General features: G+C 39.0%; 1 protein-coding gene across 3 annotated transcripts in view; it reads right to left on the reverse strand.

Annotated features, from left to right (window-relative positions):
• Positions 1-14,348, reverse strand: part of Cab39l (calcium binding protein 39 like) — a 104,164-nt gene that overhangs the window by 52,355 nt on the left and 37,461 nt on the right. Inside the window, exons 4-5 of one of the 3 annotated variants that reach the window (XM_057785652.1) lie at positions 11,647-11,840; positions 1,317-1,458 (exon numbers count right to left, since the gene is read on the reverse strand). In XM_057785652.1, coding sequence (XP_057641635.1) covers positions 1,317-1,427 — 111 coding nt within the window. In that variant the 5' untranslated portion in view covers positions 1,428-1,458; positions 11,647-11,840. Of the gene's footprint in view, positions 1-1,316; positions 1,459-11,646; positions 12,008-14,348 lie in introns of those variants that run through there. The other 2 variants (XM_057785653.1, XM_057785651.1) reach the window with 2 other exon arrangements.

The following is a 14,348-nucleotide window of genomic DNA, read 5'->3' on the forward strand; positions in this document are numbered from 1 at the left end:
CTGTGTAAAGGTGTGTTACTTTTGTTTTTGCTGCATTTGTTTAATTATGTAAAGATGGGTTGCATTTGTTTCGCCCTGCCTGCCTAAGAGACCTGATTGGTCTAATAAAGAGCTGAATGGTCAACAGCTAGGCAGAGAAAGGATAAGTGGGGCTGGTGGGCAGAGAGAATAAATAGGAGAAATCCAGGCTCGAGAGAAGAAGGAAAGGGAGAAAAAGAGGAGAGAACAAGAGAGATGCCTGGGGCCAGAAGCCAGGCAGCTGCCAGCAAAGGCGATATGAGAAGCAGTGAAAGTAAGATATACAGAAGAGAGAAAACTAAAAGGCTCCAAGGCAAAGGGTAGCTAAAGAGAAACGGGTTAATTTAAGTTAAAGGACCTAGTCAGAAATGAGCCTAAGCTAGGGCGAGCGTTCAAAACTAATAATAAGTTTCTGTGTCATGATTAGGGTGGTGGTTGGTGGCTGCAAAGAAAAAGCCTGGCATAGTGGGCATATTCAAAAGCATGCCCACAGAATGTGTCCACGTATCATTAGTGGGCCAGTAGGATCTTCGCAATGCATATTTCCCACTCATCAGATATTACTGAGCATGTCTCCAAAGCTCAGACACATGGGCATTGTCACTTATAGCGAGCAGAAGTGGTCCTGCTCCTAATCCTCGTCAGCAGTGCTGCGAACGTGAATGTGCTCTGGGCTTAACTGGCCTTCTCCCGGTTAGTAATGAAATCTTGGAGGCTTTTAATTTTTCTTTTTAATGTTTGCCATTTAAATACTTTATGAAAGTTATTTTTAGTTTGTATTTAAACCAAAAATTGGCTGTCTCAAAGACTGTCAGGATTAGAACAAGATATTTCTCCAATTCCTTAGAAAGGTTAAGGGTTTATCACATACTGAGATAGAAGCACACTATGACCCTAAGGTCTTTTATTTTATAACAGGTCATCTTGAATCTAGTCATTGCTGAGAGAACCAACCATATGGGGCTTAAAATTCCTTCAAAGAATGAACAAAGGCCTCTCTATGAGAAAGTCCCTTGGTCAGACCTCAGAACAATGTGGAAGAACCGTGCCAGTTCTCTCTTTCCCATCACCATAGCACAGTACAACGAGACAGCTCTGATGTCTACAGAGACTTGGGCTGGGTCAGAGGGACACTGAAGAAAGGTTCAGTACAACAGACCCAACATTTACTAGCTGCATAAAAACCCAAAACAACCTATGAACATAACAGGGACCACACTTAATTCTTCATTAAGCTTTTACATGGGTGTGGCCTTGAAATACACACATTTTCATAATGGTTTTGTTTTAGACCATACCTTGTCTGTCTTTTTGTCTTGCTTTTCCAAAATGGCCAGGTTGTCTTTCAGGATTTTCACAATTTCTGCTGGATTTTTGTGTGATTTACTAAACAAAGGCATTTTTTTCATGTCTAAAGATCTCTTCTTCCAATATGGAATGCTAAACAAACAAAGAAACAAAAACAAGCCAAGTTAAAAGACGGTAACTTTCAGCTCCAAGCATGCCCACTTCTCCACGGATTGGCCATCCCATTCACTCTCAACTGGATACCTTTCCCACGGCACACACTTGGCTACTGATTTTACTCTCTGGGCATTATTTGACCTGTGTCTAGTTCGCCCACTCACACCTAAAACGAGCCAGCTGTGACTCAGAAGCATTTGCTACGTAAACACAAGCTCAGGCTAGCATGGGGCTCAGTTGCCTAGCATACGCAAGGGCCCTCCACTCTATCCCCAGTACTGGGAAAACAATTCTTGAGTTCCTACCTAGTTTTGATGAATGGACTAGATTCAGAATATTCTTAACTATCGTTTTTCTATTTTAAAATGAAATGGCTCTTAAAGTAAAGAAGGAAAGGTTAAATAATGATAATGGTAACATTTTTAAACCTAAAATGATGGCAAAGGATATAAATGTGCACATATATTATTTATTATATTTGTGTAGGTACTTTATATCAATATGAAGAAAATAAAGTGTTACCCCATAAAACCTAACAGCAAAGAGGGTAGTGGAAAAGTCAGCCACAACAAAAGGAAACAAGGAATAGAATCACAACAGCAAAAGATATAATGCCTAATATGAAGAAGAATTCTTTAAACTCCGCTTCTCTAGTCAAGATTAATGATCAGATATAAACGTAAATTTGTCTTGTGGCTTTTAAAAGAAATAAAAATCCTCTTTCAAAGCACATTCCAACAGAATGGTCTTTCAAAAACAACAGCAATGTGCAAAAAAATAAAAAAAAAATCTTTGGACTAGGCAGCCCCATGCATTCTCACAGAACCATGGGAAAATAAACATGGTTCTGGGAAAGAAAGCGTACAGCCTCACAATTAAATCTCTAGCTAATACACAATGTCTGCACACACAGGTTGTATATGTCTACAAATATAATGCTGAAAAGATTAAATGGAATCAAGCCCACAAATAGCTCAACAAAATTAATGCTAAAAATCTGAAATGCTTCTTCAAAGGAAGCCTTTATATAGTTGGCAGGACAAGTGGGAGGGTGTGAATTTACAATTATAATTCATTCATATGAGAAGAACAATAAAAAAAGAATTTAAAAAGCTAACCACGCCAAATATCTCCAAGAAAAGAATAGAAATAGTGACAGAAGCAGAAAGAACTAAATCAGAGACTAGGAACCAATCCCTGTAGTTACTTCATCCCTGTTCTGGTAGCATCTGTCTGCCTTGGGCCACACCCCAACCCCTGAGAGGGAGGGATGACCACCCGAGCAGTGCCAGGATATACTCCACACCATGCTCCACAATTAGGTCTCAAATGAACAGTGACACAAGCCAACCAAATACAAAAAAAAATGAAAGGTAACAAGTGTTAGTGAGAACATGGACAAAAGGGGACTCCCGGGTGCTGGTGGTGGAGATGTAAACTGGAATAGCTAGGACAAGAAATGGTGTGGAGGTCCTCAAAAAATTAGTGGTAGAACCACCAACTAGTTGGTCAATATTTTTCCTCCAGGAGACATATCCAAAGGGATTAAAGTCAATGTGTGAAGGGGTATCTACATCCCATGATCACCGAGCACCATGCCCATGGCTAACACACATCACACTTCATAACACACATGTCTATGAATGAATTGGTAAAGACAGGCATCACAGAATGCTATTTGATCTTAAAAACGGGGGAAATCATGCCAATGAGATGACTTCGTGGGTAAAGCACTTGCCTACGCAAGTCTGACAACCTGAGTTCAATCCCTAGAACCTATGTAAAGGCAGAAGGTGAAAACCAATTCTCTGACATCCACATAACCACACAGATTAATGGAGAAATACCCGAAACAAATACAGATAAATTTCTAAAGTTTTAGAAACAATGAAATAAATCTCAAAGAAGGGGCTGGGGGTATAGCTTAGCAACAGAGTGCTTGCTTAGCCATGAGGGTCAGGGTTCTATTATTTCCAGAACAGCAAAACAAACAAACAAACAAACAATTCAGGCAATGAGATTGGAAAGTCAATGTTATTATAAATAGACTACAAACATAAAAAATTGAATTTCTTTACAAAATTAAAGCTTCAGGCAAACAAGAAAATTCTGTGTTAGGAATTCGAAAGAGAGTTAGTTGGTTAGCATCCCTCTAAAGGAAGACCTCAGCCAGGTTGAAGACCATCCTGAAGTTGAGGCAGGTCATGAGTTCAAGGCCAGACTGAGCTTCACAGTAAGACCCTGCAAATTAACCAGTTAAAACTGAAAATCTCTTTTGAGAATAAAAGCAATCCATCAGCTGGGTGGTGGTGGCACACGCCTTTAATCCCAGCACTCGGGAGGCAGAGGCAGGCGGATCTCTGTGAGTTCGAGACCAGTCTGGTCTGGTCTACAAGAGCTAGTTCCAGGACGGGCTCCAAAACCACAGAGAAACCCTGTCTCGAAAAACCAAAAAAAAAAAAAAAAAAAACCCAAAAAAAAGAAAAACAATCCATCAGAGAAATAACATGTAGACAATAGAAAAACACAGAAATGCAAATACATAGTAAACATTTAACCACTCTCTTTAATTTAAAACTGAAAACTCAAAGTGAAAATTACTTTCCTCACAACACATTAAAGTGAGTTTTGGTTTTGTTGTTTTATTTTGTTTGAGACAGTGTCTTACTCAGTGCAGGCTGGTCTTATAATGACTACATAGTTGAGGCCTTGAACTTCTGATTCTTTTGTCTCTATCTCATAAGTCCTGGAATTACAGGGGTGCAGCACTATACCCAGCTAAATAATGCAGCCTTTTGTTATTATGTTGACAAAACTCTAACTGAATGATGGTGGAATGCAACTGGCTCTGTCATTACTAACTGGTGAGGGTTAAAGTTGTGCAATAATTTGGCCTTATGGTTCTAGCATATTAGATACAACCTCTGACTTAGGAGTTAAACACATTTCTGACAACCTAAGATAATCAAAATATGAATCTTATCCCACCTTAATATTCAAATTTGTATAGAGCAGGTTTATTGCAATATTTACTGTAACAGTGAAAAACCCAAAAAGAGTCTAAACATCTCAAAAAGAGAAAATAGTGCTATAACCACTCTATATACTAATAGTGAATACAGTGAATGTTGCGAGCTTTTCCAACTTGGATAAAAAAATACTAACACCTCCAAAGATGCAGTGCGTCTCTTGTTTGATAGCGCTCTTTAGTGACAGATAAATAAGTCATGTTCTTTACCAACAAGAGCTTCTTAAATTTGATGAAACATGGTTTATGACCATGATAATGTTTCTAAACAATGTGAAATAGAATGGAAATTTAATGTTAGAAACACTGTCATGTTCATGTTACAGGGTACAACTGCAACTATGTAACACAAACAGAAATACAAACCCACAGAGCCTACGCACAATAAGAATACTTTAAAAAAGTGAATAGTTTGGCTCCATTTGCAAAGTGCTTATTGCACTAGCAGGAGGAAACACATTCAGCCTCTAGAACCGACCTAAAAGCTGGGTGAGGTGGTATGTGCCTGAAACTCGAACACTGGGAAGTAGAGATAGGCGGATGTCAGGGCTTGCTGGTCAGTCAGACTAGTCAAAACTGGTCTAAGGTCCAAGTGAGAGAACTGTTTCAACAAGGTTGAGAGCCGCCCTGAGGTATACCTCAAGCTGTCCTATAGTTTCCAAACACACGTGTGCATGTGGATCTACTCCACACACGGAGCCAATAGTAGCAAGCTCTGGATAACACAGTCAAACTATTTAATAAAAGGCCAATGCATTCATCATGAAAACACCTCTCATATAGTACTTAAAACTACTAAAGAGCCTTTTTGTTTTAAAGTCCGCACTGGAATTCTGATCCTCCCCATCTTTTCAAGTCATCAGTCAAATAAAATTTCTGAGGCTATGAAGTTTCATGAAGAGTGGTACTTGGCTCAGGTTCTAGAGAGAAAGCCAAAAAGATCACTTAGCTCTGTGCCCAGCGAACACAGGCGGGGAGGTTGTGTGGAAGATTTTGGCAGCACTCCTAACTTGTGTGTAAGAGCCACTAAGGATGGCCCAAGGTCAGTCACCTGAGCAACTTAAATGGAGAGGTGTGCTTGGAAAGGGGTGTGTGAGATACTGCATGTCCCCGTTGGTACCTTATGTCAAACATTTCAAAGGGGTCTAAGTATCTGGCTGGGGTGGGTAGTGAATATTTCTAGACCTTTTTTTTTTCTTCTAACCTCCAACTGTGCTGTTCAATAACAATTCTCAATTCAAAGGTTTCGCCAGGATTCTGAAGGGAGGGGTAAGTCTATCTCTGAAGAAATCTCAGGCTTTGAACAAGCACAAAAGCATCTGTATGACCTCTACTGCCAAACTTGTTACTTTAAAAAACTCAACTCAGGTTTGTTTTTTTTTTAAACCTAAGTTTATTTTTCAACCGACAGAAAACAAGCTGAGACCATTTCCAAGATTCCCACAGCTCTTTAGTTAAAGCATGTGTGCGTGTGTGTACTTGTGTGCGCACATGTGCATGGGAACTGAGTGTGGGTGTCTCTGTAGGCTAGGCAAGTGGTCTACTATTGAGCCACATGGACAGCCCCAAATAAATTCAAGTTACTACCTTTGTTGCTTTTGCAGTGCTAGCGATAAAGTCCTGGCTTCACAATTGCCTTCCACTGAGCTACACCCTAGTCTTCCAAATGCGCCTTTCTTAAACACCCTCAATATCCCCACCAATTACCACATTAAAAAAACATTCAGGAAGTCCCAAGGGTTGGCATTCTTTTAACTGTATTCTAAGAGGACCACAAACAGAAATAAATGCAATAAAAATGCATCAGTAGCAAATGACTAGGCATATAAGGATGTATTTTTAAACTCAATGGCGGGGAATTATATCTTGAGTAAACAGTGCTGATTAAATTGTTCTTTTAAAATGGGTAATTTGATTAGATGTGAATTAGAAACTGAAAAGTGTACCTAAAAGTTCTATATTTGCTGTGTCCAAAGATACCCCTACCAAATAAAAATTGAGAAATGCTGTCACAGATAAATTACAAAATGCATCACTATAGTTAGATAGGCCACAGCACCATGTATTGTATATGGTAAAGTATCTTCCAACCCTATTTCAACTTTTAAATATGCATACCAATGTTATTAAAAACCACACTGAATTTAAATATGCATACCAATGTTATCAGAAATCACACTGAATTTTGTACTTTGACAGACAAGTGAAAATCAGCAGACTACCAATAAAGTATAAAAATGATTTCACAGGTGACGCTTACTCTAAAGCAGTGGTTCTCAGCCATCCTAATGCTGCGACCCTTTAATGCACAGTTCGTCATGTTGTGGTGCCCCCCAATCATAAAATTATTTTGGCTGCTACTTCATAACTGTAAATTTGGCTACTGTTGTCAATTGTAATGTAAATATCTTTGTGCTCTGACGGTCTTAGGTGACCCCTGTTAAAGCATTGTTTGACTCCCCAAGGGCTTGTAACCCCTAGGTTGAGAACCACTGCTCTAGAGGTTCAAATTAATTTGAATACCTCCTTTCTCTGCGCTCTTAATAGCTAGGATTACAGCTGTGCACCACCAGGCCTGACTTCACTTAGTTTTTACATTTTATTTTGCTAACAGTGTCTGTGGGGGAGAAATTTTTTTTTTTTTGGTTTTTCGAGACAGGGTTTCTCTGTGGTTTTGGAGCCTGTCCTGGAACTAGCTCTTGTAGACCAGGCTGGTCTCAAACTCGCAGAGATCCGCCTGCCTCTGCCTCCCGAGTGCTGGGATTAAAGGCGTGCGCTACCACCACCTGGTTGAGAAATATTTTCTAAAAATGAATAATTTACACAGAAATAGAATACTTTTGGAAAATGTCTTATAAATTTTCATTCATCTAGACATCTTGGGTGAGTTATATGAGAAGAAAAACTCTTTTATGAGAGACTCATGTCTTTTAGTAATTATGCTTTATTTCCAGTGCACCATGTTACATAAATTTAAAACAGAAATAATATATGAGCTTAATTAAGAAGATATAAAACTATTCACATGAGTTTAGGAACATATACTCTTCTAGAAAAGGCCAGGAACTTTATTAGTTCCACAGTAATATTTCTGCTGACAGCTTCGGCTGTTTACAGTAGCAAAAATGTTCTACATTTAAAAACTATGATTGACTTTTAATGAGGGATATTTTGCATTAGAGTTTCACAGTCACGATTTGTAGTTAGATCAGCATTCTCCCAAACCAGTAGCCATAATGACAGCATTCAAGCTCACTGAAATCCCCAAATGGTTTCCTTTACAACAGAATAATCAAGGGCTGCTGAGATGGCTCAGGAAAAAATTGCTGCTGAACCTGGTGACCTGAGTTCAATGTCTGAAACCCACGTGGTGCAGTAAGAACCAATAACCTCAAGTTATTCTCTGATCTACACAATCACGCCATGGCACATGAGCAAGTGTGTGTGCATCACACACACACACACACACACACACACACACACACACAGTAAATATAAAAAATACTCAAGAGACTGATACTCCAGCATTTTTCAGTCTTCTCCAAGCACTACATAGTGTACACAACACTTAATTGTGGTTAGATCCCGTTCTTGACATTAGTCTGATTTCTAGGGATACTGTGAAAATAATTACTTCATAGCATCAGTAAGTTCTGCCCTTGTTACTGCCAGTCTATAAAAATATTACCGAAGGGTATAGACATGAAGGTGACTCAGCTGAAGCTACTTACTCAAAATATACCCACAATAGGTTTAGTTTTTCTGGCTGATATATTAATATAATCCTTTGTCTTTCCAAAGTTGGAAGAAATTTGTTGAGTCTCTGCTGGAAACTTAAATTACAAAGTTAGGAAGTTTGTTTTCTCACTTATAGACAGTAAATATTTCTGTTTAAGCCATTCCTTTAATTACCAATGGAAGAGTATGACTATAATATGCATGTCAATAAGGTCATAATAGATCTTTTTGCTTCTAGAGGAAATAGGCTAGTTTCTCTAAGTTGCAATATAAATATGTACTTATATGTATACAACAGGAAAGTATCCAAATCTATTAATTTATTTAATAAGTACTAATTAAGGACCTATTGTATGCCACTTAGGACAACTCAAAATCACTACTTTTAAAATATTCTGGAATGGAAGGAAGAAAGGGTGATTCCAGCTAAGTGTAGCCTACAACTATTTATTGAATCATGAAACGCATAGATGGTACTGCTAGCTTTCATATTTTATGTATTTTGTGTATGAACACTTTAAAGAAAATTTCAGGTCCAATCTAACTGAACTGGATAGCTAAACTTGGATAGAGTTAATCTGAATTTTTCAAGAAGGCCACGTTTCTTCATATTGTTCCTAGTGTACATATGAAATAAATAATCCCTTTGAGTTGACACCTGACTTCTGACTGCAAAATGTTTCATGTATTCAAACACTTAACACATACCCTGGCCTCCTCTCATCACCAAGTCCACTAACTCAGTACTGCCACCTAGATGGGCTACAGTCTTTTGTAAGTTATGACCACTCTGTCCTATTTTGCTTGTTCATATCTCATAATTCAATCCATTTACTACAGGTCATCTCTTTCTTATAATGGAAAATGTGTGCCCTTAGGCCCCTATACTTCTTTGGACACTTTGAGAAAGCTTTTTTTCTCTCTCTCCCTCCCCTCCCTCCCTCTCATGGGAAAAGCCTGCGTGTGTTGTTCACGTATGCATATGTATGTGTGAGTGGATATGCATATAGGTACGCATACAAGTGGAGGCCAGAGGTTAATGTTAATTCTCTCTACCTTATTTTACTAAGACAGGGTATCTCATTGAACATGGAGCTCAGCAGCTCGGCAATTCAGCAAGACTAGCTGGATAGCAAGCACTGGAATCCGATATTCACCTCCCCAGTACTAATACCACAGGAGTGTATTACCACACCTGTGTAATTTTTTTTTTAAAAAAAAGATTTATTTGTTAATTATGTATACAGCAGTCTACCCATGTATCCCTGCAGGCCAGAAGTAGGCACCAAATCTTATAGATGGTTGTGAGCTACTGTGTGGTTGCTAGGAATTGAACTCAGGACCTCTAGAAGAACAGTCAGTGTTCTTAACCTCTGAGCCATCTCTCTGGCCCCCTACACCTAGATTTTTAAGAGGGTGCTGGGGTGGCAAGCACTGCATCAACTAAGCATCTCACCAGCTTCTCATTCCATTGACGTAGACCAAAGACACAGGCCAGTCCTCAGGTGGTCTCTTATCAGGTGCCTACGGATGTGCTACTCACACTGTACTGGACTCCAGAACTGCTACACAGAGAAGCAAAGGCTAGACCGTTTCATATACCGAAAGAAATCTCTGACAGCAGTGTTAGATTGGGCACTATAAATACTGAAACCAACTTTGGAAATAACTAAGAATCCCATTTAAGCATCCTTCCAAATGTACCGACTTTGTATCATACTTGCTGTTCTTTAAGCATTGATACATAGCAGAAATAAGCACCTTCCCATGGTTGGTTCTCATTTGGTTTTGGCACTAGAACTGACTTTTTAGTCTCTTGAAAGGCGACAATGGTCTTTCTATAGCATGAATAAATTATATTCTCAGCCTAAAATAAAAACCTAACAGCCACTTGATGAATGATTTCCCAGGGAAACGGGCTCTTACACTCAGCAGTCTGCTCACAAAGGAGCTCCTGAAATAAAGCGTTTGTAAACTGTGATGGCACACTCTTTCTCTCTATGTTTACATTACTGTGTGCCTAAGAAATGGTGACATCACTAGGTAACACTAGCAAATTACTAAAGCAATTTTCCCCAGAAGATTGTCAAGTTTAATGTAAATTCCATCCATCTAAGGATGGAGTATTGAGATTATGTAAAGAAATAAAAGTGCTGACTTTAATTGTATAAGAGTTTGTTCAGAAGTTTCCACAGGCCAACTGAGTTGCTTCTTATATGTTAGATCAACAAACTGGAGGGGGAAAAAAGCCACAAAAGAAAACCTGTTCTACAGGCTTCTGTACACGTAAACCAGAGGAGCTACTGGAAAAAGCAAGCCGTTCTATGTCCAGGCTCTACGCCTGCCCAGAGTTTACTGGCTCTCCGCAGGAGTCTTCATTTTTATTAAATTTTTCTGCCTTAAAAGACTCACTTGAATCAATAACCGAAGGCACACATTTCTTGAGGCTAGCACAGGGTAGAATAGAAACTTTGCTCAAAATAGTTGTCTTTATGCAATGAATCAATTTAATAATTAACAATATATATACTTCCTTCTACAGGAGAATAATTACACACTTTATATGCATACCTTTTTATATAACACATATGTCTACACCTATATGCAGCTGTAGAGAATATACAATATCCTTTTAAAGATTATACAAATGAAGGCTCTATTGGAATGTAAATAAACATAACAAGAATTTACTTTTTTGCTCTTTACACATATACTTCTAGTTATATTCTCTGCAAGTGAGCTACATGACAGACTATATGGGAATTGGTATCACTATAAGAAGAAAATGCCTAACTCTTTTAACTCAAAAATGTATATTTATTCATCTTACATCAATGATAAGTTATATAGGTAAATTATCTCCTTTTTATTTTTCTCACAGAACTTTGGAAAAATCAGGTGTTACTTTGGGTTTCATAGTAGCATCTAACATTTAAATTATATGTACTTTCAATTAATGCTAGCAATACCTTAAGCTGAATTATGGTAGAAGGATGTAATTCATAATAACTTATAATATCAAACACTATGATAATAGCTTTAAATTCCCTGACAATATATAGATAGATAACTTCCAACTTTTCAAACACTTGATAGAAAAATATGAAGAACAGAAACTGCCACTATTTTTGGAAACTGTAAATAAAAAAAACATTTCCAAAATAAGATATTTGGAGGACACAGAAAAGTTGGTAAGGATTCAAGTGCCTTAGGCAACAGAGAAGTACTGTTTTGTAGTTGTTGTTTTTCCGGACCTCTCCTAGTAACAGCAGTTCATCATGCAAAGAAACAAGCAACAGTCCAATTTAACATATAAGTATTGCCGTAGAACTCAATTATCTCTTGTTAGTTCACTTTCCTCAACCCAAACCAATACAGAAAACCTTGCTGTTACTCACCAAGGGCTATAGGAACTCCCCAGCGTGTCTAAGCAACAAAACGTAGAGCCATGGTGAGGTGCTGAAGACAGCTCTTTTCTCAGGTCAAAGCACTTCAGATGAAGTGGCCTTCTCTTCCATTTAATAAAGGATGCCTCCTCCTACTCAAGTGTGCGGAGAAAGACTGCACAATTCCGTCTTGACTTTCTGACTCTCTGAAGAGTAACAGTTACCGCCGGAAAACGTTAGCAGAAAATGATCACTTGAACACTCACAGAGAGCCGCAGTAAATTTCCACTCTGCTAGCTCTCGGATTCCAAGCCTTGCTTGTCTCTTAATCTGTCATAGGCAGTTCTGTTTCTGGTCAAACCAGCTTGCTTATTCGCTCGCTCTCCCTCTCTAGCACGGGGCTTGAGATGCACACCACACAGTCACAGCTCCTTTTCCCCCCTCCCTTGCACCCCTGTTGTGTAACATTACAAGACTGCCTGTCTGTAAAGCAATTAACAGAGACAAAATTAATTCTCGGGCAAAAAGAAAAGTCTGAAGATAAACAGAAATTTGTCATCACTTTTTCCCTGTATGGGATTTTGTCAAATGATTAAGCTGGCTCGACCATCTTACTTAAAAATATAAATGTAGTTCCCAGCAACTGCTCACTGACAGTAACAATAACAGACCTGACTGCTAACGTGTCGGCTCCTCAGGGAGAACGCTGTCACAATGAGAACGTGCAGTGAGGAGATATGCAGGCACTACCAGTGTAACCAGAAAGCAAGGGAGACCTCAGAGTGTTAATAACTGAATTTTAACAGTGTAATTTTTATAAAAAGGCAATCAATTTTTTAGTACTTTATGTTTTCAAATGAAGAGTAACACTTGCAGTTATAATGAAAAAATTATAAGAACACAGAAAACTACAGGCATCAGAAATCTAACTAGAGTCTCTTATGTTTTATTGCAAACTAGACGCAACTATTTCAACAGAAAGTTTTCTATCTAAGCATTTGTGGTCAAGCTCCGCTATTCCTATTCAGTGAGAATTAGAAAGGCCACAGAGAACAGTTAAAAATTCTCACATCCATATTCGTATAGTAAAACACCTTCAAATTATGGCTTGGAGACTAGGCTTTGGGGAAGGTACAGTGGAAAGGTGACTCGGACGACATTTTCAGGATTCTTTGGAATTGAATTCCCAGGTCTGTACTGAAGCCAGTTACAGCTGCTTTAGAGCGCCAGCCCCCAGCCTCCAATATGCAAGCGTCCTTGGTTTTTCTCCCCAGAACTCCCAATTATGGGCCTGACAGCAGTAGCTACGAGACCTATTACTCCGACACTAATCCTTCTTGACAGAACTAGTTTCTTGCAGAGTATGAGCTCAATTAAAGTCTAACTATCTCTAAATAAACTGTTTAAATGCCTGAAGAAAAACAAGCATATAAAATTTGGCTTTAAAATAGAGATTATCGGGCTAGTGGGACAGCTAGGAAGATAAAGGTGATTGCATTAAGCCTAGTTCAATCTTCAGGACCAAACAGCAGGAGGAGGGAACCGACAGTGCAGGTTGTCCTCTGACCGCACACACAGAGTGGCACGTGCACAAATACACACAATAAAATAAATGGAATATATATACTTAATGAGGTTCCCGAGCTGGCAATCAACTCCAGAGGCTTGTGAGTGCTAGGTAAGTGCTTTATCATTGAGTCAAAGTCCCAGCTAAAACATAGTTTTGAATTTTAAATATACTATACATAATTATTTAGATATTTCTTAACATCTAAGAATAGGTATCAAATTTGTCTAGAGATCAGCCAAAAATTATTCTTTCAATCACATTTGAAAATAAATCAATTTTATGTCCTAGACTGTTAAATCTTCCTTTCTTTTTCTCACCTTTCAAAACAAGGCCTCGATGTTTAAGTCAAATCTGGCCTTGAATTCCGATCAGCCTCCCAAGTGCTGGGTTAACAGACATGACCAGTTCTTGATGCCAAATGCAAATTATTCTAAACTGGTAAGGGCCATTAATGACTTGTACCCTGGATATATTCTCAAGAGTCCTACCACAATCAAAGAAATTCAGAATTTGTAAGAGTGGTTCTTAAAAAAACCTCAAGGTAAATGTTTTAAAGTATCTTTGAAACCAGAAGACCTTATGGTTTTGAAACTCAGCACAGAAAGTAAGATCCATTGGGGACAGGGATAGGTGCAGGGCACTATCTAAGGGCAGAGCACTCAGCTAATCTATCCTGCATCTACAAAGGCCAAGGGCTCCACTCCAGGCCCCACTGCCCCTCTCATATGAATACATAGACTTAGTAAGAAAGCTATTAGACCACAAAGACATCGATTTTACTTTTTCTAAAAGACAAAATGGGATGGGCCTCCTTCTCTGACCACAGTAATAGAAACAGACATTATAACCAGAAGTCGCTGGCCCCACCCAAGCCTGATTCACTGGTGGACACAGATGGCGCCCACTGCCCCCACCACTTCTGAGTCTGTAGTGGTCACAATCGACCAGGAGTCCACCTGGTGCCAGATCTCTAGGCCTAGATATGGGAGAGAGGAAAAACAACGGTTCCATGCTATACCTTGTGGCTGGGGCGGTAACTCAATCAAGTGCCACCGCGACCCAACTAAGAGCCCAGGCAGTGGGCAGCTGAGCATCAATGTGGTGAAAGAGTGCAGGGTGGGGATATGGAAGAGAGGGAGAGGCA

Source organism: Chionomys nivalis, chromosome 12 (genome assembly GCF_950005125.1).
Source record: "Chionomys nivalis chromosome 12, mChiNiv1.1, whole genome shotgun sequence".
NCBI lineage: Eukaryota > Metazoa > Chordata > Mammalia > Rodentia > Cricetidae > Chionomys > Chionomys nivalis.